Here is a 25,454-nt window from a genome sequence, read left to right as displayed (position 1 = left end):
CAGAAAAGAACATGGTTACAATTACTAAACAATACAGGAACTTCAGTAAAAATTAACCTTTGTGGATTCAAGCATTCTGAAGTCATACAATAGCTTTGTGTGAGTAACACACCAAAATTTAAGCTGTTATTCACTGAAAATCTTTCTCTCCAAAGTGAGTTGTTAACCGCTCATCCAGATCACTAAATCAGTTAACTTAAGGTTGGAATACACTACACAATTTACAGTCTGGACAAGTTGATTCTAGTTGCCGAAAGTCAGAGTCAGTCTGAAGATTTGAGTTAACAGATTTCAGAAAATTGTATCGTGTGTGATGGTCACAGCCTACAATTTTTTAGCTTCAAAGTTTGATTCCATCCAGTCGGAGGATATCAAACATGTTTGATATTTTGAGCCAATTTTAGAACATGTATTGTTTTCATTTGTCATGTGTCTTCTAGCAACAAGGCAAGTGTTTTTCTGCACAGGTTTGCTGTGTTCGTATGACTGGAAATAGAAGTAGAGGTCTGGTAGTGTGTGAGCCGTCCTTTAGTGTATGATGGCCAGTTTTTCCACTCGAACTATTTGCAAAGTCGGCAAGTGTATGATGCCTAGTGTTTTAAAATATGTTCAGAAAAAAAAAGTCGTTTAGTGTACTCCAGCCTTTAATCAGTCCAGGTTTTGAGAACTGGACCAACTCATTCATTGAAAAGACCAGATTCAAAAGAACAATTTGGTTCACAAATGAGACATCTGTACTTCTCATGAGAATGCATGAACGCACTGAGGAAACCTAGGGCGGACGTCATGATTTCTAGTGAATAACGCATTCAAAAATCTAACTAAATAACCATATAATAAGGAAAATCTGCTTCAGAAGCTTCAGAAGAATAGCAGTTTTAACGGACTGGATTTAGGTATTTATTAATAAATATTCAACTCACTTCCAATTTGTCATAACCTTTGTCAAGGTATGGGCGGCATTTCTCACTCTCTCCAATTGAAGCATAAAACTTACTCCACCAATCAACAGTCTCTTTTTCCTGTAAGGTTAACAAAATAGACAGTTTCATCCTCATAATAGAGCTAATATAGACATTTGATAAATTTAAGAGCATTATCCAAGACCAAACTTAGCTTAAGTGGAAAGTGTGTAAATTTAATCACAGAACTCACCTTCTCACGCTGTTGAAACACCAGGAAGTGTGCAAATAGACAAACGAAGAAGAAAAAAAAAAAAAAAAAAAAAAAAGAGTTAAGATGAATTATTATTAGGCTTGGAAAACCTTTTACATACATGTAATGTTTCAGTCTAATCTCAACTTTATCAGTATAACATGTAACAAGATTTAAAAGAAGTGATGATTTTATCTTAAAAATGTAAACTGAATGTAAACAATGTAAACTTAAAATAAAAGTAATAAATGTAATACTTTAAATTTACTACTACTTAAAGCCTCCATTATTAAATGCCTTTAGTACACACAAGGGAGTTCATTTTAAAATGAATCAATACAATAAAGTTAGTTAATAAAGGTAAATTTCATTTGCTTATAAATGCAGACACTCAAATTTTGAATTCAGAAAGGCAGTAGAGAAACAGATTGTTTAAACGGCACACTTCAATGAATTTTAGTATGATTTTACATATAGAAGGTCAGCTGTACAAAAATCGCCTGAACTCAGAATGAAATTGATCATTCTGAGCACAACATATTGATTAGATATTCCCTCGATTTATCCCATTTCTAATTACAGAAGTACAAGATTTCATACAATCAGCCTGTGCATATAGGTATAAGGGAAAATTTAATGTTTGTGTTGAAGTATGTAATTTCAGTGCCTCTAGTGGCACCAAACAGAATTGCAATCTGTTTTCTGATCAGCCAGCCAGGCATAACCACACTGGCTCAACTACAATGGCATCGGTTTGGTATCTTTTTGCAGAAATTACACACTTCAACCTTTAACTCAGAATTAAATTGAATTACATTTTGATTTAAGTGCCTTATTACTATACATACTTGAAGTTGACTAGCAGTGCCCATTTTGTCAACAGCAGCTGAGATGCCATACATATACTGAAATTCACAAAGTTAAAAATCACCATTACATAGTTTTTCTCTCACAAGGTGAGACTCAAGTTCCTAAACCTACAAACTCCAAAGCCAAGTGACTTGGTACCAGTACCTGAGCTTCTAGAAGTTGCTGTCTGCTGTCGTCAATGTTTACATGGAGGTCTCTTGGACCAGCTGCCATCAAAGACACTGTAGGAAAATGGCAGAAAAAAAAAGCAAGAATGCAAATATTCTTTCAAATTTTTTAAAGGCTGCACACAAAATCAGCAGTGTTAAGGCGACTTTTGGAGAGACATAATATCAACCACAATTTAGTATGCAAATAGAAGAAACAAAGACATTCCATCACACTTCAGCAGATATATCACACACACACACACACACACACACACACACACACACACACACACTAATGTCCCAGTTACACTTAATGTCACATTTTCCTGGTTAAAGCTGCAGTCTGTAAGTTTTGCCTCTTTGTCACCATCTCTGTTTGAAACCTGCAGTTGCAGTTATTTGCGGAATTATCATTTTTACGTGGGTTGTGCATCGGCACGGCTCCTCAGCACAGATTAATCTAATGCTTTGAGGAGAATGTGTGGCTGTCAGTCACTGCACAGGTTGATACTGTACTTCGGAATCACAGATTGTAGTATGACCAAAATAAGAATTTGGAAAATGTCATCTGCCAAATCTGCAACTTTGGTTCTGACCAACTGAGAAAAAAAGAATTACAATAAATCACGCTACCAATGATTAAATCTAACGATCACTTAGCTCATATCACATCCGTGTGATATGATAACAGTGCAAATTATTATTATTGTTATACTTCGTTCTCAAATTGTTAATGTTAACAACATCAGCGTAGCGTGACTACGTGTATTTAGAATTTCCTGTGGAAGCCTACCAGTACCACTCGAATTAGAAAACATTATTACAAGCTTACCGTTGTGAACCGGGCTAAGGTAAGGAGATCATTTTGAACACTGGCTGGTTATGTACTTGCTCAAAAATTGATTTTGGACAATTTTTAACCAAAAAAAAAAAAAAAAAGTTACGGACTGCAGCTTTAAATAAACATTACATTAAAAAAAAAAAAAAAAAAAGAAACCATATACAATTCAGTATGCAAATAGAAGAAACAAAGACATTCAATTAATATTATATATATATTATATATATATATATATATATATATATATATATATATATATAAAGCTCTATAACCTGTGGTTACAGACACAATAATGTATTTCATAGCCAATTATAACCAATCACATCCAATCATAGCGCGATAGAGGCATTGCCTCCTCTCACGTGACTTTCCCCCATTCATTCACAATTACACCCCACCAAACCCACTGCACACTTTAGGGGGTCTGTTAAAAGTCAATGGGCTCAGGAGAGGCACGAGAGAGGCGCCGTCCAGCTATAAGTTTACCTGCTGGTGTTGCTGCTGGACATTGTTACTTTAGAAAAACTAGTGATTTATATACTTTTTAATGTCACATTTAGTAATATTTGCATTGTTTTATTTTTGTAATATGGATTATTTTCTCATCCTATTTTTTTTTTTTTGCCAAAGTTTAATAGTTAGTGTTAAAAGGTTTACAACAAACTCAAACCAGAATGTTTAAAGCATATCAATATGATATCACCTTATGCACACCGTAATTGTCTCCCCGTATATAAATCAGATAAAAAGAAAATGTGTAAAAGGGGATGTACCTTTTGAAGACATGGCAACTTCAGCTACTGTGACATAAGGGTCACATCGAAACTCTTCTAGGGTACATATAGTGCACTGACCCACCACAGGTTTCCGTCCAAAGGGTCTGTGGTCGATGACTTTCAGTACTATAGGGGGAGCATACATCTCTTCTTTGGGTAGAAGCTGAAGTTATAAAACAAGACACTGATGGTATATGGTCTATGGCCTCAAAAAGCATTTGGAAAATTAAACCACATTCAAATGTAATTGCATTAGACAGAAAAATATCAAAGCAAGTAGCATTTATTTTAAAAAATGAATATGTTTTTTTTCCAACAGGTAGAGATGAATGCTCACCACTTTTAATAAGAGGACATTTCCTTGGAAATTAGGGCACTTCTTCATATTTTTGATGACAGCTGTCTGAACTCTCTCTCCTCCGCATTCCACCACCAAACTGGGTGACGTTATTGGAGCCAACTGATACGTCTTCATGTTACGCAATCCCCAAGCTAGAACCTGCAAATATCAAACATCAGTGTGTAAATATTGGTGTTTGTGTGCATGTTTTAATGCAATAAATGGTCTTTTTTGGACTGGAGAGGAAGTTTTACTACTATACATGTACTATACATTATCTTGACAGATTAAATAAATTTTGATTCTTCATGATATGAACCCTTTAAAACAACTCCCATAAAAGACATAACAGAAATTAAAATGACCTCTATGGCAGTGAGCTGTACCACCGGTCGCACCCCTTGTGGAACCATATAGAGCTTCTCTCCTCGTTTAGGAGGAGCAAGGGGAAGTTCAGAGTCATTTCCCTAGAGTAGACAACATTAGAATTATCAAGCAGAATTTTATTTTTATTGGAAACACAGAACAGCCATAAATGACCCAAATTCCATGAAGAACCATACCTTGGTCTTCAAAATGAGCTCTGCAGCCACTAGAACCTCCCCAGCAAGAGCGTTTTTGTGCATTACAGGCTCCCAGAGGAGTTTAGGTGATTCATCCACACCTGGATTCAACTTCACCAAAGGTACACATGTACTTCTGCCAAGCATTTCATCTTTACCCTAACAGATGAACAAATTCAAATCATTCACAGTGTCATGGCACTTGCATACTAAAAGGCAAGTATATAGAATAGCTAATATTTGTCTGGTTAACCAGTAAAGTACAAATTCTGTTTATATGTCATCAATTTTTAAAAAATTCACTTAATTCTTCAAAAAAAAAAAAAAAAAAAAAAAAATCTTTGTGTTGTAAATAGTGAACTATTTTTTAAAATTTAATAGGCATCCTGAGACACCTTGAGAAGCCAATATTTTCAAATGAGTGAAGTAAAGTCAAAGCATAAATATATAAAACCAACCACTTGATCGCTGTCAAAGATTTCCATAACCACTCTAGGTGGATTCTTGGCGAGAGACTGGGGATCACCATAGATTTCCACATTTTTAAATATAAGAGTCTGATCCCATGTCGGGTTCAAGGTGCTTTTGATTGTTTCTGTTGTTTGACTGTGATGCAAGAACGACACATGGACGTATGGATCTGCAAATTTAAACCAATATGATTTTAGTTATAATAAAAGCCAGGTCATTTTTCCAGATTATTTCAATTTAAAAGACAAATCAGCAATATCAAATCTGCTATGAGACCTGAGAAGCTGTCTTTGTCCAGAGCAATAAGGTTTCTGGCCTGGTAAACATAGACTCTCAAGTGGTACACGTTGGATCCTGCAAGAAAGTCAGGCTTAACATTATTAAAATGGATATTCTGGAATAAAAAAAAAAAAAAATATATATATATATATATATATATATATATATATATATAATATATATATATTATATATATATATATATATATATATTATATATATTATATATATATATATATATATATATATATATATATATATATATATATATATATATATATATATATATATATATATATATATATATATATGTCTTTCTGGAATCTCTGTCCTTAATGAACTCACGGTCAAATGTGCACGATACAGTTGGCGTGTTTGCACCAAACTGCTTAACTGAAGCTTCTGTTTTGGTGCCTTTTTCATCACCTTTAGATTCCGTGTCGACTCCCTGTCAAGCAAATCAACAGTGAAGAGCTCATTATGTGGGCAATAAAAAGTAGGATATTATTAGGATAAGATATAGGAAGCTTTGATGCTAACCAGAGCCCCCTCCAGTTTGAAAATGGCTGATGCTCCAACCCGATCAGCGGGTGCCATCTTCCTTCTCCAACGCCGCCGGCGGAACGTGTCAGAGGATCGCTGCTGCCTGTGAAACTTCCAGCCAATGAGTGAGGAGTATTCCCATCCTTCAGCATCTCCTATATCCTTCTTCTGCATGTCAGACAATTAGAAATACATTTTATAAAGGCACAATGTAACAGAATCTTTTAAAATGCACAATATACACTTGCATCAGTGGCTGTTTTGACACCGGGAATCCTTTTGCGAGGTCGGATCATTCTTCTGCGACGATGAACATGGTACATCTTCTCAGCTGCCCCCCAGGATTTGGGCTTATCATCAGGTGGAATTGTGATACCATATTCCCAGCCTAAACTCACAAATACACATCATATAAGTGCCAAAGCTTTAATTTGGATGCCCTGAAAATTAAGATTCTGTCACTGTCATTTCAAACCCATATGACTTTCTGTTGTGGATGCCATGCTCCAGAAAAAGGCAAAACATACCATAAAAGCATCTTAAAGCAGCCCATTTGATTTGTGCACTAAATTCCAAAACTTCTGAAGCCATACGAGACCTCTGTGTGATTCTCATTATGTAGTGATAATCTTCTCCTCCGACTAAGCTTTCATATATCATTTGTTTACCTATGTTCATATATAGTGCATTAAGATGCTTTGTGACAGATTTGACATTAACAGCATTGGTTCACACAATGTACATTTACATACATATATTTAATATTTTTTATATAATTAACCAAAAAAAAAAAAAAAAAAAAAAAAACCTCAATCACAGTATGGACTTGCTACTGCCAATAGTTACACAGACACGCTGCTGTGAGAACATAAGCAGTATACTGCTGTGGCATGAATAGGTATATATAAATCCCATAGCAGATCTAGACAGGTGGAGCTGGGGAGGGCTGGGGAGGTGGGCTGTGGAATCAGCAGAGGCAGATGTTAGCGATAGAGGAAGGCAGGATTTTAAGAGACTAGAAAATTAAGTGTCAGTCTGTTTCTTAAATAAAGCCATGGCTTCAGGAGACTTGAAACATAGTGCACAAGTCTACTTTGAGCTTTTATAATGTTTTTGTTTCTCCATTTTAGAGCAGTAAACATTTAGCTGAACTTCTCATTTTGTGTTGCACAGAAGAAATTCAGTCATACAGGTTTGGAATGACATGCGGTTGAGTAAATGACTGAATTTTAATTCTTTTTAAATTGAATTTCTTGGTGGGGGGGTATTTTAAAGGCGGTGCAGTGGGCAAGAAACACAAGTCAATATTTTTAGAACAAATGACAACGACAGACTCACCTTTTTCATCGACAGCCCGGTTGCAATCAAAATTCCAGTTATCCTCCCACTTCCAGCCAGGTGGGCATTCAATCTCTGTAGGGCCCTGAATTTTTTCTCCATTCTTTAAATACCAAAAGGATAATAATGAGAAATGGAAGGATTTTTGAGAGATTCTACAAACTTTTCTTTCTTTCTTTCTTGGTTCTAAGATGATTGAGTACTAATGCTACAGATTCTCTTCAAATAGAAATCATGAAAAAAAAAAAAAAAAAAAAAAAAAATCTATGAATGACTTGATTAGACATCTGATATGAAGAAAGTCTGGCAGATGCTTTTACCACATCAGTGTACGGCTCCGCTGCAAGCTTCCATTCTCCTCCTGGGAACCGTGTCTCGTTCTCATAGACCTCATCCACGAACTCTGTGTGTCCAGCATCAGCCTCGTTCAGCAGACTACCCATCCACCCAAGAAAAATACAATATAATGACTAAACTATAACTATTTCTGAAGGAAATATGAGTGGTGGTTGTCCATGCAAAACTTGCCATTATGAAGCTAGGTGTTGTGGTAGGTTTCCCAGGCATTGTTATTGGGTAAAGGCTATAGAGTAAAAAGTGTGGGACTAAAATCCTGTTCACACAAATGGCACTAAAATTTGGTCTGATATTCACGTGTTCAGACTGATGTGTATTTATAAAAAAAAAAAAAAAAAAAAAAAAAAAAAAAGGCATATGGGCTTAATGAACAATCAAACTTAAAGAAAAGCAGAAATACAACGGTTACCCCGGATACTACAGTACACAAATCACTTTACATTAAGCTTGCTTGAACAATCGGTTATTGATTGATCATTTTTAGTGATCGTACTGTATAATGACACTGACGCCTTGTGGAGTTTGCTTTGACACATGAGACTGCATGCAGCACGGAGCGGGACACTTCAGATGCGGATTTAAAACAGACAATGAAACGGAATGTATACAGTATACTATTGTACATGTTTTCATATAAAGTAATTAGTTTGTTGACTAGATGCTGCATTAGTAGAGAACAGCAGTATGTTTGCCAATGAGGCTGAGAGGATGCTAACATTAGTAGTAAACAATGTGACTAAACACATGCAAGCCCGACCCAAATGTTTAATGTTATAATTGTTACCATCTATTTGCATTAGTTTATATCCAGCTGGTCACTTTTATGCATTCTTTATGCAGTGAAGTTGCATATTTAAAGCTAGTGACATGAGAACGCAAACTGCATCGTCATGCAACTGACAGAAAGAAACAAATAAGAAATAAAGTGTGAGAGTGTGCATACAACTTACGTGTGTCTAATTTCAATATGGCCTTTGAGTAGATATTTAAAGATGGCTATCTTTAAGCATAACTTTTGGATTTATATGAAATGGTAACAGTTTACAATAAGAGTCCATTTGTAACATTAACTAAGGTTAATAAAAGCTCATTGTTAATTTCAAAATTTGCTAATACATTTTAAAGTTGTATCTCCTAACTTTAGTTAATGCACTATGAACTAACATGAATGATCAAGGTATAATATTAATATTTTTTATATTTAAAAGTACAGTAATGGTTAATGGTTCAGTACTATTTTTCAATTTTTGTAATAAAGTTAAGCACAATTTTATGTGTTATGTTTGTTTTCATTCAGTTTCCATTTAAAAAAATGATCAGTTGATTAATCGGCTGTCGGCCAGCGTTGTCCAACCTAGTTATCGTTATCGGTAAATCCATATTAACAAATGTAAAAAGTTACCAACTTTCAGCAGAACTGTCACATTAATGGCATGCAAATGTTTGTGACAGTCTGAACAGACACAGAAATGGCTATTCTGCAACGAATTTTAGCAATTAAAAAAAAAATTTGCACCCTCAAAATTGTTGAGGGTGGTGGACAACTCACTTTTTCTCTGGATCAACAAGCCAATCACCTTCCCACTCCCAGCCAACAGGGGGCATAAAGTGCTCATGCTTCAGCTTAACTTTGCCTGTGACATCAGAGAACTTGCTGCGATTTAGCAGACCGGTGGTGCCCCATTTTCCCAAAACCTGAGCCTGGTTCTCATACTGTAAATAAACATTATTAGCTCCAAATTCATGACTGCATCTCTCCAGACCTCAAAGCATAAAAAAAAAATCTTTACCAGTTCTGCAAATACATTGAACATCCCCTCAGCATAATTATTAAACTTTTTTTCTTCTGTTGCCAGCCCAAGCCACATGTTCACACGTATCTGGACGGGAATCTTCAAACCTTTTTTGATGTCCATGGGATACTGTTAGGAAACAGTCATCATGGGATACAGCACATTTAATAAAGCAGTTTAAATATGTTTTATGCCTTGTGTTTGAAAAGCAGCATGGTACAAACCTGCATAAAGACAGTCTGAGTCTTTCCGCAGTATTGGCCACATGCCTGCTCACAGTAGGATGAATAGAGCACTTGATAGGCTGGGATGCGGGTGTATGCTACCCTCTTCTCTCCTCTCAACATCCAGATGATCACATCAGGCATGCTGTTCTGAGGCTATGTTGATTTAAATTATGTTTAAACGTGAATTAATTTAAGTCTGATTAACAAAAATTAGCACCTAAATCGACCAATTAGTATGGATTAGTTTAAAAAAGAAATCTCTGTGTATACCTAATTGCATTTCCATTCTTACACAAATTAAAACATACCTCCTCTGCCAGTTGCTTGAGTTTGTCGAGCCAGCCTTCAATGATGCTCAAGCAATTATTAACATCTGTGGCCTCCTCAAACAAGTGTTTGGCCCCCTCCATGATGCTCTTCAGAGCACTGTCCCGCAACTTCTTTATCTGAATATCCAGGGTTGTGAGATTTGGCTTTCCCTCCAGGTCAGGAATTTTGATACTTAGTACACAGTAGTTTGTATTAGTTAAAACATGCATGGCACAAATAAAACACTTTCTCTTTGCCCTACATACAAGAAAATCTCCCATATTTCAACAGACAACATTTAACAATGTATTGATGACTGTTGATCTAAAGTTGATCTAAATAGGACCTAAAGTGGACATTACCTGCTGATATCTTCCATTAACTGATTGATGAGCTTCAACCAGATTTCTACTAGTCTTGCATCTGTAGCTTTGGACAGCACTGCAGACTTTAATATATTGAGGTTTGTTTGCTGCAAAAGGAGGAATCGTATAAAAAAGTTTGGTTCACAAAGAAAGAATTATATACTGTTTTGGAAATTGATATTGATATTGCTATTGCTATTTACCTGTTTCAATGTTGTTATTTGCTTGCTTTTAAGTTATATATATATAAGTTATATGCTTGAATGATTATGAAATTAAGTAACTGCAATACTTCCTTTGTTTGTTATAAGATGACTAAGCAACAGTTGTGAAAGTTACGTTTTTGAGTTTGACGTTTGTAACCGACAACAAAGGTTAACAATAAGGGTGAAGAGAGCATGTTGCAACCTCAAGTGGAAGTGAGCCAGATGAAGACTTCAGTGAAGAAGAGGAAGAGTGCTAGAAGAAGACAACAGCGTAAACGAAGAGGAAGGACATCCGGTTTAGTAAGCAAAAGATACAGAGAACCATACACCTAGAACAGGAAGATTGGATCATACAAGTCATTGATCAATTGATGAGTTATATGAAGCTGGAATTTCCCAAAAAGTAGTATAAAAGTCTGAGAAGTAAAATGCCTCCTCAGATGCTGCCTGCATTAAGTGTAGAAGGACACCTGATATCCTAACGAGGGACACTTAACGGCATCTCCAATATTGCTGGATAAAGCTAGGTTATAGAGCTTTTTAGCTTAAGCTGATTTAAGTTTTATTTTGTTTTATTTTGCATTAACTGCTTTGTATTATAACCAATAAAAGAGGTATTTTTATGGTTACGATTGCCTTCCGTGAGACTTTACTTATAACTACGAACTGAGCCTCAATAAAGAACAACCACAAGGTAGTCTTCTACGTCAATCCTGAAGGACTTCAACCTGCTGGCTGGTGAGTACTTTATGGTTTAGGCTAGATTTGACTAACCTTACCCAACCTGAATAATCCTAGGGTTAAAAGGTGTACTATAAACGGTCACACCGGCTAACATGGCACCCAAAGTGCGTGGCTTGAAGTTTGAATTTCAAGTTGAACGTTTAGAAACCACATTAAAGAGCTACCTGTAAGACCCACATAGACCAATCCAGAAAGGATTCGGTCAAATACTAGTCCAGAGGGAAGTAGTATATTCCAGTCCAGAGAAAGGACTGAAGGGCTAAGAAACGGGATCGCTACCCGCGAGACCTGGAGAAGGGTCTAGAGGGGCTTTTGAGTTGAAAAAACCTGTGGTAGGGGACGGTCTACTATGGCAGGTAAAAAAAGCCCAGAAAAAAAAAAAAAAAAAAAAAAAAAAAAATACAGTAATATCTTGATTCAAGCTTATACTTGGGGAGACCACCAAGTAAGAGCATGGGAGAAAAGGGCCTTAAAAGGGCAGAGACCTCAGTCCAGAGAAAGGACTGAAGGGCCAGGAAATAGGAACACTACCCATGGAACCTAGAATTACTGGTAAATTGGGAGGCATATGTGGGCATGGAATAAAAGTTTGTGGTCTTGTAAGCAGTTGAAGAAATGCAACAAGTATGTGCCTAGATAATGAAAATTATCTAAGACAGCTAAGCAACAGCAATATTAGATTATTCCTGGATGTCAAGATGTCGTACAGGAATAGAAGATTAAATAAATAGAATAGAACTTGAAATACCACATCTGTGCGGTCGAAATGGAACTGGCTCGGGAATAACGTGCAGAGTTATTCTTGAGTCAGAAATGACTCAGTTGAAATAGGGGATGGAGGGGGTCCCCGGAAAACTCCTATTAATTAATTGTTTTGTTTTTATTTTTCAGGATTTATGAAATTGGATGATGGAAGAAAAAAAAAAAAAAAAAAAAAAAAAAAAAAATGGGCAAGAAAAAATAAGAAAATTGAAAGAACCATGCATGCCCATGCCAGTATTACTGGTAACTTTAGTGATGGGGACCGTAACCCTAACAGAGATGCGGCCCCTAGATGATTTTGCTACACAATTGATTGTAGTGGACCAAATTTAAGTACATGACATTGCAAATTGTATTATAGTAAATCTGAAAGTACTAAATTGCAATAAATCTACTTTGGATAAAATGTAGCAAATGTCCAGAAATAGTGAACATTTTCACAATAGGAAATTACACAATGGAAAAATGTAGATTGAGAAGGTAAATATATTTAACATTACTCAAATTAGAAAAATATGGATTTGACATAGGAAAAGTGGGATAGAATATGTGTAGGTCCTAGAGAAAAACATGAATGCTATCAAACACATCAAGAACATGTAAAAATCATATAACAAAAAAATTGTATAAACAGAAGAAGGATAACATGGAGATTGATAGCTTAACTTAATGGATAATAGGAGCAATAATAGGTGTAAATGCAATGTTGGGAACAAAAGGTATTACACCTTTAGTTACAACATATATGATGCTTTTAGGGGCCCGAATAAACCTGAATAAATTTCTTCTGTTGAACATACATTTTTTTGAAGAATAGTAGGAAAGAAAATACTATGGATGTCAATGGGTACTAGCAAATGTTTGGTTACCCACGTTCTTCAAAATTAATACAGGTTTGGAACAACTTTAGAGTGAGTAAATAAAGAAATAACATTTTTTTGGTTGAACTATCCCTTTAAGGACAAGTCGCAGCATGTGTTGTCTGTCCCTTTAAGGCTCATGCGCGCATCTAATGTATTGACACGCATTCGATTTTCTCTCAACTGTTAAACTTTCACGTTCACACTTAACCAATGGTGTAAACTTTGTGTGTATTTGACAGTATTAGCAGAATAAAATGCGAATGATAACTCTGTCCAGCAAATGCAGTGTTTGACAGGCTTTTAGAGTGTGCAAGCTTCGGGTGTATCCGCTCCGAAAAGCACGTGTCACTGTCAAACCAGCACGCAGATAAAATGTTTAACCAGCAAGGCTTTAAAACGCATGCAAATAATACACTTTTGTGATTGTGAATAACTGCAGTGTTCCGTGAGTATAACTCTACCGCTGTTTAACATGTGATGTGAATGTATGTTGCTTTGTACTACACAGTACTGAGACGGAGGCGCCAGGACTGCAACTGACAGAAAGCACTATAGCACGATACAACGATATTTCTTCAAAAGCAGATCGTGGAGACCTTTTAATAGTCCACGATCATATTCGCACACCCCTATAAGAATGTTCATTTCGGACACAGCATGTGGCACAGCTGCTCAAATGTCCAAACCCCGCCTAATAACAAAGCATTGGGAAGTACCGCAATGGAAAACACTCGGACACTGATCGTAAAATAATATTCCAAAACAAATATACTTGGACTAAGAGGGGCGTGTTGTAATTTTCACAAAATTGATTTCAAATTTAATTCAAGCACTTTCAAGGACCAATATTTGTTTTCAAGTACTTTCCAGGCCTTGAATTCATGTGTCTGAAATCCACGTACTTTCAAGGCGCGTGGGAACCCTGGGTTGTAGACAAGAAAAAAAAAAAGAAAATTGTACAAGTTACTGTGACTGTCTAGCAATAACCTAGCTCAATTGTAATTATGATGTAATAGAATCTTGAAAAAGGAGAAGCAGTGAATTCTGAAATGACTTATAGTGTGAGTTAACAAATACTGTATGAGGGGTTGAATGAATAAAAGTCTTTGTATGTGCTTTACATGTAAGGTACTGTAATGCTGCGTTCACACCGAACGCGTCTGGGGCGTCTGATTTACATGTTAAGTCAATGTAAACGCGCGTCTAGATGTCCTGCAGCGCGAATTGGCCGTTGACGCGCGAATGGCATGGCGCGAATTGAGCGTTCACGCGTCTGACGCCCTAGACGCCCGAGTTGAAAAATCTGAACTTTGGCGAAAATTTGCGCAGCGTTAACCAATCAGGAGCTTGCTCTAGTAGTGACATGACGTAGCGAGCTGAGGCAGAAATCCCAAACAACAATAGAGGACAAAATCATCGCCGCTGTACATCTTCATACTTTTACAGAAAGGATCTTGCTTGAAATAAAGTGAGTGAGGAGGTCGGACAATCTAGTAAGTTATAAAAAACGGTCTTTACTCAATTTGAGCTATTTATATATATATATATATATATATATATATATATATATATATATATATATATATATATATATATATATATATATATATACACATACAGGTGCTGGTCATATAATTAGAATATCATCAAAAAGTTCATTTTTTTATTATAAATTATTTTTAAAATTGAAACTTTCATATATTCTAGATTCCCTACATGTAAAGTAAAACATTTCAAAAGTTTTTTTTTAAAATTTGATGATTAGAGCGTACAGCTCATGAAAGTCCAAAATCCAGTATTTCAAAATATTAGAATATTTCCTAAGATCAATCAAAAAATGGATTTGCAAAACAGAAAAGTTCAAGTTCTTTAAAGTATGTTCTTTTGTGCATTCAATACTTGATCGGCAGGACATATTACAGCAAATGACTTGCTCCTAGCACAAATTACTGCATCAGTGAAGTGTGGCATGGAAGTGATCAGCCTGTGGCACTGCTGAGGCACTATTGAGCCTTCAGATCATCTGTATATTGTTGGATCGACTGTTTCTCATCTTTCTCTTGAAAATATCCCATAGATTCAGGTCAGGCATATTGGCTGGCCAATAAAGCACAGTAATATCATGGTCAGCAAACCACTTGGAAGTGGTTTTTGCACTGTGGGCAGGTGCTAAAGTCCTGCTGGAAAAGGAAATCAGCATCTCCATAAAGCTTGTCAGCAGATGGAAGCATAAAGTGCTCCAAAATCTCCTGGAAGATGGCTGCATTGACTTTGCACTTGATAAAACACAATGGACCAACACCAGCAGACGTCACGGCCCCCCCAAATCATTACTGACTTCAGAAACTTCACACTAGACTTCAAGCAGCTTGGATTCTGTGCCTCTCCAGTCTTCCTTCAGACTCTGGGACCATGATTTCAACATGAAATGCAAAATTTACTTTTATCTGAAAAGAGGACTTTCGACCACTGTTCACTGTCCAGTTCTTTTTCTCCTTAGCCCAGGTAAGATGCTTCTGACGTTGTCTCTGGTTCAGAAGTGTCTCTTGGTAGTCCTTTTCCTGAAGATGTCTGAGTGTGGTGACTCTTGATGCGCTGACTCCGGCTTCATTCTACTCATTGTGAAGCTCTCCCAAGTGTTTGAATCGGCTTTACTTGACAGTATTCTCAAGCTTGCGGTCATCCCTGTTGCTTGTGCACCTTTGCCTACCCAATTTCTTCCTTCCAGTCAACTTTGCATTTAATATGCTTTGATACATCACTCTGTAAACAGCCACCCCATTCAGTAATGACCTTCTGTGACTTACTCTCTTTGTGGAGGGTGTCAATGATTGTCTCCTGGACCATTGCCAAGTCAGCAGTCTTCCCCATTAGTGTGGTTTCAAAGAACAAAAGATACCCGGAATTTATACTGTAGGGATGGTCATTTAATGAAAATCAAATGTAAGTATTCTAATATTTTGAGATACTGGATTTTGGACTTTCATTAGCTGTACGCTCTAATCAACAAATTTAAAAAAAAACAAACTTTTGAAATGTTTTACTTTACATGTAGGGAATCTAGAATATATGAAAGTTTCATTTTTTAAAATAATTTACAATAAAAAAAATGAAGTTTTTTACGATATTCTAATTATATGACCAGCACCTGTACATACATACATACATACATACACACACACACACACACACACACACACACACACACACACACACACACACACACACATTGAGACTACAAGCTAGCTAAAGCTGGCAAACTGATCTTATTCGCTGTAATTTACAACTATTTTCCCGCTGACGAGTTGTGTTTATTCAGAAGAAGTGTGCCGAAAGAAGTGGAAGAGCCTGGGACACATAAAGGAGCAGGAGAGCCCCTCTCATGACGCGAATTCGCGTCTATTGTGAAGTCAATTTCACACGCGAATGAAGCGAGTAAACTCAAAATGTTCAAGCGTCCAACTAGACGCGTCTGACGCGAAATTGACGCGCGATTAAATTCTAAGCATTTTAAAAGAAAATGGAACGTTTTATCTCAGAGGCATTGCTTGAAATGTGTGGAAGAGGCAGAGCCCCAGAAAGGAGGTGGCGGCCAAGGTCTTGCTACAGACCCAAATCCAAACCATTGGACACTGTAAAAAGTGTGGGAGTTGGAAGAGGCCGTACCTTTATTTGTCCTCACAATGACAGATATCCAAAGGATATATCCAAAGAGAGAGCACATAGGAGCATGCCAGCATGAAATAACTGATGCATCACTATTGTGGCAAAGTTTTTTACAGTACCTTACCATTGTTAAGCAGAGTACAGAAAATTGGCCCCAAAATGAAATGTTAAGGGATATAGTGATGATAAGATGTGTTGAAGCCAAAAAAGGGAAAATTTTGGATCAAAGTGAAAGGTTGATAAATGTTATCGATTGAACCAGGAAATAGCAAGAAGGGAGTGTTTTGGAAATTGATATTGCTATTTACGTGTTTCAATGTTATTTGCTTTCTTTTAAGTTTAAGCCATATATGCTTGAATGGTTATAAAAAATGAAGTAACTGCAATACTTCCTTCGTTTGTTATAAGATAAGATGACTAAGCAACAGTTGTGAAGTCAGGTTTGAGTTTGATGTTTGTAACCAATCACAAAGGTTAACAATAAGGGTGAAGAAAGCATGTTGCAGCCTCAAGTGGAGGTGAGCCAGATGAAGACTTCAGTGAAGAAGAGGAAGAGTGCTAGAAGAAGACAACAGTGTAAGCGAAGAGGAAGGGTTTAGCAAGCAAGAGATACAGAGACTGGTACGCCTACAACAGGAAGATTGGATCATACAAGGCATTGATCAATTGATAAGTAATATGAAGTTGGAATTTCCCAAAAAGTAGTATAAAAGTCTGAGAAGTAAAAGGCCTCCTCAGATGCTGCCTGCATTAAGTGTAGAAGGACACCTGATACCCTAACGAGGGGTGCTTAACAGCATCTCCAATATTGCTGGATAAAGCTAGGTTATAGAGCTTTTTAGCTTAAGCTGATTTAAGTTTTATTTTGTTTTATTTTGCATTAACTGCTTTGTATTATAACCAATAAAAGAGGTATTTTTATTGTTACAATTGCCTTCCGTGAGACTTCGCAGATTTCTATTTTAATATATTTTAAAAGTAATTTATTCCTGTGATGGTAAAGCTGTATTTTCAGCATCATTACTCTAGTCTTCGGTGTCACATGATCATGTTACAATTTGCTAAACATGTGATGTGAAAGTACGCCACGTTGGCGTATGGCGTTACTACAGATGGAGAGAATTTAAACGCTCACAATCTAAAATAGTATAGTCGCACACTCCAAATTTCATTGTCATACAAAAAATTCACTTACCAAACGGTTAGATATATACAGAATGATGTTCAGTGAGTCTAACCGGTGATTGATATCCTCCCAAAAGGATGTGACGGAAATCACAGGCTTAGTGTCGCCCCATGGCAGGTAGTAGTAATTATTACCTGGAAGGACCAAAGAAAAAAACCTCAATACTACTCATCCTATTTTCATTACCTCAGTACCTTTAACAAACACCAAATACTTCAAAATGTGCATCACCATCAAAAACAGCACATGTGTACTGTGTGGTCGAAGCCAAAGGTTTGCACGTTAGGTCCATCTTGTTGCCATAGTTGCCGATGCTAACTTCAAACTGAATGGGCTCCCCGGGTTCTTGGATCATAGTTGCACTATGAAACACTGCACACAGACAATACTTCCTTCTGCGCTGGTATTTCTATGCAAAGAAAAGAACACAAAGCTGTAAATAAAGGCTTCAAGTGAAAAAACTACTCTGTATGGAAACTCAACAAAGAGCCACACCTGAACAACCAAGATATCGTCGCTTGATATTTCTTCCACAGACGTGTCAGCCTTTCCATCAAGTTTCGTAGAGAGTTCAACAAGAATTCTCCCTCGATAAGCCGCCCCTTCACCCTGCAAATATTCACAAATCCTTCAGCGCATTTGAAAAGCTTTTTTTTACTGAAAATAAATTCTCATTACTTGGGAATTGAAACATAAAATTAATCATTGCCACTTGCTTTGCCTAAATTAAGGTCGTCATATGAGTCAGGTAATCCTGAGAACTCTCTCAAGCTGCCATACAGACTTATATAGCAAGGCCCAAAAGTAGGCAGGAAGCCCATCTCAGATTCCCCAGTTTCTCCTGTGGAATAACACATTCAATTAAAAGTTTCCAGTGACATGATATTAGTTAGATAGAATGAGGTTTGTTAAAGAATCACAAAAGCAGTGCTCTTTATATTAGTATTATGAATTATTATGAATCATTTGAAATACATACAGAAAGCCACAGTTAATTTAATTATATACACTATTATTAAATTCATGCTGTGATTTCAACTACATGGATAAACAATGTTAGTGATGAATGTCAGCACAATATGATTATTTCACAACTGAAATATTTTCACAATAACGGACATACACTACCGGTCAAGTTTGGAATAAATAAGCATCTCTTATGCTCACAAAGGCTGCTTTAAAAAAAAAAAAAAGAAAGAAGTAGTAGTAAAAACAATAGAAAACAATAGTATTGTGAAATAGTACAATATTATTGTATAATATTATATATATATATATATATATATATATATATATATATATATATATATATATATATATATATATATATAAAAAAGAAATGTTTCTTGAGCAGCAAATCATCATATTAGACTGGAGTAATGATGCTGAAAATTGAAGCTTTGATCACAGGAATAAATGAAACATTTTAAAATAGAAAACAGTAATTATATTTTTGATCAAATAAATGCAGCCCTGGTAAGCATAAGAGACTTCTCAAAAACATAAAAAAAAAAAATCTTTATTCCAAACTTATGCAAGTGAGATGCTTAATTATGCCATGCCATTTTATTTAGGTGATTAAGGTTATCGTAAATTGCATTATTTAACTTTTTGTCACATTGCATAACATGACAAAAAAAATAGCATAAGCGCTCCGTGCTTATGCTAATTCAAAAACGTGCGTAGGCATTTATAAAGTGCAGATTAACTGCAGCCCCTTGGGTACCACATCCTTTCTGAAAAATATTAATAAAAATAATTGCTTTGAGAGAATAACCTGTTAAATAAAACTTAGAAAAAATGCATGTTAACTAGAATTTTCTTTAATGCCTATATTGTGTGTTTGGACACAAGGGACTGCAGACGTGGAATTAGCGCAGATATTCAACCTTTAATTGCTGAAAATTCATCTCCTGGGTGATTCTCTATCACAAAGAAAACAAATAAAGATGAGTAAAAGAATATTTGTTTTGAATTTCATATTACAATCTCAAAAGTTCAGGACAGGACCCCTTTAATAAATAAAAAGTTTGACATGAAAATAGCGCATTCTGTATTTTATACCTTCAACTTCACCACCAGAGGATGCTATTTTGGACAGATCCAGATACGTGGTGCCTATGGCATCATTCCCAGTGAGGCGATCCCTGAGAAAGAGGGGGAGTCAGCTTAAATGTTCCAGTGTGTCATAGAATCAGTCCAGCTAGGGGACATCTCAGTTTTTCCACTTCCCTAAGCAGCTGTAATCTGGTTTATGGGGAGGAATGCATTGTGGGAGAGGGTGGGACAGTCCTGCTATGAATCATACTGCCTGCCTGTGTCCTCCCAGCTCAAAACACTGACCAAACTTTGACTCCCAGTTCACATTCCAAGACTAACAGAGGGGATTCTCTCAATACAGATTTAAAATGTTCATATCCACTGTGGCCACACAACTTTACCACCACACTTATGCTCACCAGTCAAATACACTCAGCTTGATTCTTTCACACATGGACGGGAACTGTAAAACAAGTCAAAAGTGTTCCCAATTAGAAACTTCTGTGGACTAACAAATTAATAAAGTGCAAAAACAGAACTTTCCCATTCCAGCCAATTACCTTGACCTGCAGATTGAGCTGCTGGTTCCACTCTGGGTTTGCATTCTTCTCAATTATTTTTGTGCAGAGCTGAAATACATGTAACTGTAGTTCAGACAAGAGGCAGAAGAAATGTGTGTGTACAGTATGTCTGGTTGGACTGTACCTTTTTGCCAGCAAACCAGGCCTCAACAAATGGATCCACTAGATTTTTCTTGTTTTCTTGACCCCCAAATGCCTCTTTTAAACTCTGGGTGATGGAGTCATCCACTGAAAACAAAATGCATTTTAATGTTACATCTTACATAAACTTTAAAGTCGGGTTCATTGTTTCACAGTCTGAGAAAAGAATACAAGTTATTAAATACAACTTATTTTGCTATTTTTTATTTATTTATTTATTTTTTAAGTACAACTTAGTTATATCTGCTAGTTAAGCAGTAAGACGCACACAAACAGCATTTCAAAATTACAACTTTTGGAGCTCTTGTCTTTCCCTCAGGTCAATTTGACCCGAAATAAATTTATTATTATTTATTTATTTATTTTTTTAAATTGAGTGTTTATCAAAGTGGTTTAAGACCTAAGGACTTTTGTCGCTCTTGGACTTGGAATACACACAAAAAAAAAAAAAAAATTGAAAAAATTGGCTGAAATTAAAAAAAAAAAGTAACAAATCTTGTCAATTTGACCCCCATAGGAATGAATTGAATGTCAGGAATTTAATGCATCAAAAATAAATAATAAATAAATTAAAAATCTGGCACAATCGAGAACAAACACGCACACAAATGAAGGCATGAGACTATAGAACATCCCCAATGAAGAACAAACTGACATGCATATACACACACACCTAGGAATTCCCATTAAAATGAATGGGGGTCATACAACGGGGGCAATGCTCTTTTTCTTTTTTTTTTTCCTTTTTTTTTTCAAAAAAACAAAAAACAAAAAAAATGAATCAGTCACAATGCAGACTGCACACAAATATGAAGTGGTTAGATTCGAACACATTTACAATGCAGAACAACCCCACCACCCCACACAAATGCTAAATAAATGGTGAAATTATAACAGCATTTGTTTTATTCTGAATTAAAATCAGCATTTTTAAATAAATATTCTTCAAGGTTTTACTTGATTTTTTCCCCTGTTGTCCACCTTACTAACCTGAATTATTACAATATCTGACACTTCAGTATACATAGAAAAAAATGGTCAAAATTACAACTAAAAATGCTAAAATTTCACCAAAAAAAGGATCATATATGGCTAAATAGATACCTGAATGCATACTGAAGAAAATATCTGAATGAAACTGTATTTTGGACCCGGGGAATGTTTGTTACAAAGTACGAGGGAAGGCTGAGGGATAAAGTGGAGTTCATTCTTTCAGTCTGAGAAAAGAAACTACTCGGTACAACTTATTTTACTTTATTTTAATTAACTTATCTAAATGTTTTCATCTACATCTGCTAGTTAGGCAGTAAGTGAAATGCAAACAAACAGCATTTCAATGTTTCAACTTCCATCGCTTAAAAGTGGAGTTTATTCTTTCACGGTCTAAGAAAAGAAACCGTTTGGTACAACTTAAATTTACTAAATTTTATTTACACCTTATCTAAATATTTTAACTACATCTACTAGTTAAGCCATACTTAACCATTTTTAAACACAAAAACATTCTGTATGATCATGAACAGAATAAAATACCATCATAAACAAAATAATACCAGCTTTCTCTGATTTTTTCAGTCATTAGCTTAAATGAAGACATTTGAGAATCAGAGAACTCTGTGCATGTGTTAAAAGTCACAGTGACTCAACAGTTAATGAAAGGGAACCGTTTCGTGTAAGCTAGTGCGATACCACCTTGAGGTATCAGGAAGTGACTCAATATGCCAAAGAAGATGGTCTGATGTGCTCCTTTAGAAAACAAATGCAAAAGGAAAAACTGTCATACTCTGGGGGAGGTCCTCAGCCCGAAACACTTTGAGTTTAAGTGTAACCCATCGGAGAGCGATGCCAGCGGGCAGCAGCAAGTTACTCTCCACATCATCTTTATCACTGTCCTCCTCTTTCCTTTCCATCTGCCAAATAGACATTAACCAATAAGATATATAGCTTGTATAGCATGAGCTTACACAGTTTAAGTTTGTTTTGTTTTTTTCAAAATTAATGACAAGTAGAAAGTTTAAAAAGTCTTCTCGTGTGCTATTGCATATTCAAAAAATAAATAAATGAATTTAAAAAAAACCTGTGTAACAGAGTAGCATGTTCTGATTTTGTCAAGTTAGACGCGTTTCTGGGTCAACATATTTTGTTGATCCTGGAAAAACATTCCTGTCTGAAAATGTAATCGTAACCATATCCCTACCCCTAAACCTAATAACTTATCCATAAAATCAGAGGGAAATGATAGGTGAATAACACTGATGTAGAAGCACCTGGTCCTGGTTGTGAGCCTAAACTTGACAAACTGTAAACTTGTCCCTCAAATCTGACTAGCTGATTGGAATGTTGTTCCAGGATCCACATGTTGATCCAGGAACATGTTGTACTTGGTGAAATCAGGTTCTGCAACAGTGTATCTACAGTGCAAAGATGCTAAAATAAATTATCTTCAGGGGACGTACCGGTGGTTCATCTCCTGTTCCCACCACAAACATGCTGACTTTGATGTAACCCTTCGCTCCTGAGCTCGAGTCATCTGGGTCACTCAGGAGAACCCATTTCTTCATGATACAGTGAGCTGGGGTTTAAAAAACACTAACTTTTAATGATCAGTTCAACTACAGATAAAATGTAATGAATATTTTGAGAGTGTCAGATATTACCTGGTTCATCATAGATGTAGCCAATATCAAGCTACAAAAAGAAAAATTAATTCATAAGTTCATTTTGAATTGCACTGTGCGTCTAGTATATAAAAAAAAAAAAAAAGCACTTTTTTACTGAATTACCTTGAATTCACCCATGAGACAGTCTGATCTAAAAGAAGAAGAGTTATAAACCTGTAGAAAAGAAGAACACCACCACCATCACAGATAATAACGTCAGATCCCTCTGTTTGGTGATATTACATGAAAAAAGAAAGGATGGAAAAATAGTTTCTTTCTTACCCGGAAGCTTATAATCTCATCGAATAGTTCAGAGGGCAACATGTTGATGTTAAAAAAGAACATCTGCAAAGAGTGATACATACAGTATTTAGTGACATTCTATTTATATTTTAGTAAATGATGGCTTTTCAAATAATCAGGAATAGAGTCTAAGGCACATCACTAAGACTACAGCCTACAGGCTTTTTCGCTCATATGTGATCTGTTTTTTTTCGATTCTGATTTAGGCCACTTCCATATGTGGCATTCAATCCGATACAGTTCAGATGTTTTGCAATGCAACCACAGTCTTAACAGTCATTTCAGAATTTGTGTCTCTTTTACGTAACTCTAAATTGACATTCGTCACAACTCTGCGCTGACAGGAGTCACTCCAAAAGATTTTATGGTGGTTCTTTGGTCAATCAGTTAAAATGGAAGACAGCCGTGCCCATGACGGTAGTCAGTGGAGGCACAGTGAAGTCTAAGTATCAGCTCTATACAAGCAAAACTTGAGGGAAAACTATTTAAAAAAAAAAAAAAAAAAAAAAAAAAAACCTAGAAATACTTCGCTTTCTTTCTCCTCATCCTTGTCTTCATCCTCCTTCCATGACACATCAGCTTATAAATGAATGCGTAAATTGATTTCAGTGTCCTCTATGTTTACGTCTGTATGACAGTGTGGTCTGCACCATTTTGTTAATTATTCTTTTGCAAATGCAGGTCAGTTTGGGACCATGATCAGTTCACACTCGAATCTGATATTGGCCACATTTAAAAAAAAAAAAAATATCTGAGCAATAAATCAGAATTGAGCACGAAGGCTTGCAATGTGAACGTGGCCTAATATTTCTTATTTTGTCAAATTTTCTTCCGGCGAAGATTAACAATGAATGTTATTACAAAAATGTCTTTTCTTTTTTAACGCTTTAGCTAGCATTACATTATACGATCACATTTTTGTTCATGCAAATGCTTTTTGAATGAATAATAACCATTCAAGCGCAACAAGACACAAAATAGAACTCAGTGGCACACTGTCTGTGACAGACACACGACTCATGCGCACAGAAAGCCCCTTCAAACAGAACACCAGCTGCACTGAGGGTACATTTACACAACAATGATGTACTAAAAACTAAGTAAAAAAATTTTTTTTTTGTACAGATGACAATGTTTTCAAAACCATCCTTGTTCACATGGATCCGCAATTTGACATTCTTCTCGTTGTTTCCCTGTAGTGGCTAATAAATCGAAAGTCTCACACATTCACATAAAACACCTTATTTCTGCATTGAAAAATAAGATTGATAGACTAAACACATAATATGCATGTGCAAGACATAATCGTTTTCACAGATTTGCGTTTTTTGCAGTTTACACGGAGAAGATAACTATCGTTTTCAAAAACTTCCACTTTGAAACCCGTTTTCAAAAGTTTGCATTTTCAGGCCACCAAAACGTCATTGATGTGTAAATGAACTGCCAATACCCATAAAAAGTTTTCCGTTTTTAGTAGAAAACAGTGTCGTGTAAACAGCCCCGAGTTCTCTTTCGTGCTTGAACAGACAAAAACACACAAAATTAAGCCAAAATGCCATTTTGTTGAATAACCTCATAAGCACAGTCTTAAATGAGATAAATAAAGTCTTAAATGAATAGGGCTCGGTATTGACAGTTTTCACGATTCGGTTCGATTTCTATTCACATGCTTGCGATTCGATTTCGATTATTTTGGATGTAGTATATCAGTTACAGTACATGGCAAATTTTCTAGAGGAAAAAAAAAAAAATAAATCTCTCAACTAATGCTGTAAAACTACACATGGGAGTCAGTTGGTACTACATTACTATAATAATGAAGGTTAAAATTTACTTATTTATATACAAACACTTAAATTACACTCAACTGTTTTTTTTTTTTATATAATAAATAAAGTTTAAATTACATAATCATATTTCTACTCCA

General features: G+C 35.8%; 1 protein-coding gene across 3 annotated transcripts in view; it reads right to left on the bottom strand.

Moving 5' to 3' along the window:
- The window catches only part of myof (myoferlin), a 44,636-nt gene that overhangs the window by 8,597 nt on the left and 10,585 nt on the right, over positions 1-25,454 (bottom strand). Inside the window, exons 8-41 of one of the 3 annotated variants that reach the window (XM_051915739.1) lie at positions 23,507-23,569; positions 23,348-23,398; positions 23,222-23,252; positions 23,021-23,136; positions 22,348-22,474; positions 20,548-20,651; positions 20,403-20,471; positions 20,262-20,305; positions 19,867-19,949; positions 19,692-19,727; positions 18,519-18,643; positions 18,298-18,411; positions 18,034-18,211; positions 17,812-17,936; positions 10,373-10,482; positions 10,010-10,202; positions 9,699-9,854; positions 9,472-9,603; positions 9,231-9,394; positions 7,645-7,759; positions 7,325-7,427; positions 6,235-6,374; positions 5,984-6,154; positions 5,789-5,891; positions 5,442-5,519; positions 5,153-5,334; positions 4,695-4,853; positions 4,497-4,598; positions 4,129-4,290; positions 3,789-3,954; positions 2,170-2,246; positions 2,004-2,060; positions 1,156-1,164; positions 924-1,022 (exon numbers count right to left, since the gene is read on the bottom strand). In XM_051915739.1, coding sequence (XP_051771699.1) covers positions 924-1,022; positions 1,156-1,164; positions 2,004-2,060; positions 2,170-2,246; positions 3,789-3,954; positions 4,129-4,290; positions 4,497-4,598; positions 4,695-4,853; positions 5,153-5,334; positions 5,442-5,519; positions 5,789-5,891; positions 5,984-6,154; positions 6,235-6,374; positions 7,325-7,427; positions 7,645-7,759; positions 9,231-9,394; positions 9,472-9,603; positions 9,699-9,854; positions 10,010-10,202; positions 10,373-10,482; positions 17,812-17,936; positions 18,034-18,211; positions 18,298-18,411; positions 18,519-18,643; positions 19,692-19,727; positions 19,867-19,949; positions 20,262-20,305; positions 20,403-20,471; positions 20,548-20,651; positions 22,348-22,474; positions 23,021-23,136; positions 23,222-23,252; positions 23,348-23,398; positions 23,507-23,569 — 3,744 coding nt within the window. The remainder of the gene's footprint in view (positions 1-923; positions 1,023-1,155; positions 1,165-2,003; positions 2,061-2,169; positions 2,247-3,788; positions 3,955-4,128; positions 4,291-4,496; positions 4,599-4,694; positions 4,854-5,152; positions 5,335-5,441; positions 5,520-5,788; positions 5,892-5,983; positions 6,155-6,234; positions 6,375-7,324; positions 7,428-7,644; positions 7,760-9,230; positions 9,395-9,471; positions 9,604-9,698; positions 9,855-10,009; positions 10,203-10,372; positions 10,483-17,811; positions 17,937-18,033; positions 18,212-18,297; positions 18,412-18,518; positions 18,644-19,691; positions 19,728-19,866; positions 19,950-20,261; positions 20,306-20,402; positions 20,472-20,547; positions 20,652-22,347; positions 22,475-23,020; positions 23,137-23,221; positions 23,253-23,347; positions 23,399-23,506; positions 23,570-25,454) is intronic. The other 2 variants (XM_051915737.1, XM_051915738.1) reach the window with 2 other exon arrangements.

The sequence above is a fragment of the Ctenopharyngodon idella genome, chromosome 12 (assembly GCF_019924925.1).
Source record: "Ctenopharyngodon idella isolate HZGC_01 chromosome 12, HZGC01, whole genome shotgun sequence".
NCBI lineage: Eukaryota > Metazoa > Chordata > Actinopteri > Cypriniformes > Xenocyprididae > Ctenopharyngodon > Ctenopharyngodon idella.
This window is presented reverse-complemented; position numbering and strand designations above follow the sequence as displayed.